This window comes from Cervus elaphus, chromosome 12, assembly GCF_910594005.1.
Source record: "Cervus elaphus chromosome 12, mCerEla1.1, whole genome shotgun sequence".
NCBI lineage: Eukaryota > Metazoa > Chordata > Mammalia > Artiodactyla > Cervidae > Cervus > Cervus elaphus.
Genome location: NC_057826.1, coordinates 72,885,457 through 72,887,478, shown reverse-complemented (window position 1 = coordinate 72,887,478; position 2,022 = coordinate 72,885,457). Strand labels below are relative to the sequence as shown.

The window sequence follows — 2,022 nt, the reverse complement described above, 5'->3', positions numbered from 1 at the left end:
AACTCTATCTTGGAAAGCAAATTTTAGGCATTTACTTCTCTTTTGTTCATAACACCATGAGTATTTTCCTAATATTTATCTTCCCAATTAAATTTTCACTCTCAGATATAGATGCTAATTTTCAATGAATTTAAACTTCATTGAGATAGAATTTCAACCAATTTCTAAAGATTAAATATTCTTTCCCATCCCACTAACTGAAAAATCTGTCTTTTTCTCCCAGTGGTTTTAGAGGATGCGCTGAATTAAATGGATGCAGGAAATCAGTCTGTAGTGTCAGAATTTTTGCTTCTGGGACTTTGCCAGTCATGGACTATGCAGGTCTTCCTCTTACCAATGTTTTTTATTCTTTACCTGATCATTGTACTTGGAAACATTGCCATCATAATCTTAATCATCACTGACCCCCATCTACATTCTCCCATGTACTTCCTATTGGCCAACCTGTCCTTTGTTGATATGTGGCTTTGCTCAGTGACCACTCCTAAGATGATCACAGACTTTGTCAGAGAGAACAAGACTATTTCCTTTGGAGGCTGCATGTGCCAGATTCTCTTTGTGCATTTTTTTGGAGGGGGTGAGATGGTGCTATTGGTGGTAATGGCCTATGACCGCTATGTGGCCATCTGCAAGCCACTCCACTATTCAACCATAATGAACCTGCAAAAGTGCACTGGGCTTGTGGTGACTTCCTGGACCATTGGCTTTGTGCATGCCGTGAGTCAAATGGTTGTGATTGTGGGATTGCCCTTCTGTGGCCCCAGGGAAATTGACAGTTTCTTCTGTGACATACCACTGGTAATCAAGCTTGCCTGCATAGACTCTTATAACTTGGGAATATTAATGAATGCTGACAGTGGGGTTCCAGCCATGACATGCTTTATACTGCTGCTGATATCCTACACATATATTCTTCTTACTGTTCGCCGAAGTTCTAAAGCTGGTACCTCTAGGGCACTCTCTACCTGCACTGCCCACATCACAGTGGTGCTGCTCTTCTTTGGGCCCTGCATCTTTATCTATGTGTGGCCACTCAGCATCACCTGGGTGGACAAATTTCTTGCTGTGTTTTACTCTGTTATTACACCTCTTCTAAATCCAACCATTTATACCCTGAGAAATAAAGAGATAAAAAACGCTATAAAGAGATATAGAAGCTACTACATACATCCCAAGGGAAATATTTAATGCCCAGAAAACTCACTGGAAGCACTTCAAATTGACAACATACTGACCTTAAAAAAGAGGTTGAAAATTCTAGGCATTCAATTTATATCTACATGTTATGCCTGTCTCAAAGTACAGGAATAGGGTTAATAAAGTTCATAGAATTTTAACATTTACTAATCAACCAGTAGAACACCACAGAATGTTTCCCTAAAATACAACACAAATAGTTCTTCTTTGTGAGGGAATTGTCTAATAAGCTTTCCTATGCCTTTAACTATATTTAAGTGAGAAGCTAAAGTTTTTTCAAGCAAACTATGCATCCATTCTGATGGATAGCATCTTAATAAACTTCTTTAGAATTTTCTCCTAACGCCATTTGGAAGGTGTTTCTGTAACACTGACTCTTTTCCTCAGACTTTTCACTTAACCTCTTGTCAACTGAATTACTGTTTAGCTTAACTCTCTACCCAAATACTAGTGGAAAGCAGTAGGGGAAAAATAAAGACAGAATAACAGTGATACAGTACATAGGAATGACAGTGGACACTAGAATAACAGCAGAAGCTATTCTGTGTTTGGTTTCCATTAACTCAATAAAAGAAAAAACAAAACAAATGACATTTCTTTTGATTATTTTAGTCTCAAGGATTAACATTTATACTTTGAATTATATTAACCATTGGTTTAGAAGTCCTGAATTTGTAAACTCCTTAATGGTAGGGGCTATGCCTTACCTGGTTAATTCTTGAAACTGCAGTACTTAGTACTTGTAATCAACATTCAACAAATATATTTTAATTGATATATAAAAGGCCATTTTTGTAATTAAAATATCAATACCATTTATCAATC

General features: G+C 37.0%; 1 protein-coding gene across 1 annotated transcript; it reads left to right on the top strand.

The window, feature by feature from the left end:
* The first annotated feature begins 246 nt into the window (after nucleotides 1-246).
* On the top strand, nucleotides 247-1,188 carry LOC122705220 (olfactory receptor 4K14-like). The gene has a single exon (XM_043920459.1). It carries the CDS (start codon nucleotides 250-252, stop codon nucleotides 1,186-1,188), a length of 939 nt encoding a protein of 312 aa, XP_043776394.1. The 5' UTR covers nucleotides 247-249.
* Nucleotides 1,189-2,022: the final 834 nt, after the last annotated feature.

Bases quoted from the DNA above. Each gene is read 5' to 3' on its own strand.
- LOC122705220 (XM_043920459.1), top strand. From the start codon at position 250: ATGGATGCAGGAAATCAGTCTGTAGTGTCAGAATTTTTGCTTCTGGGA.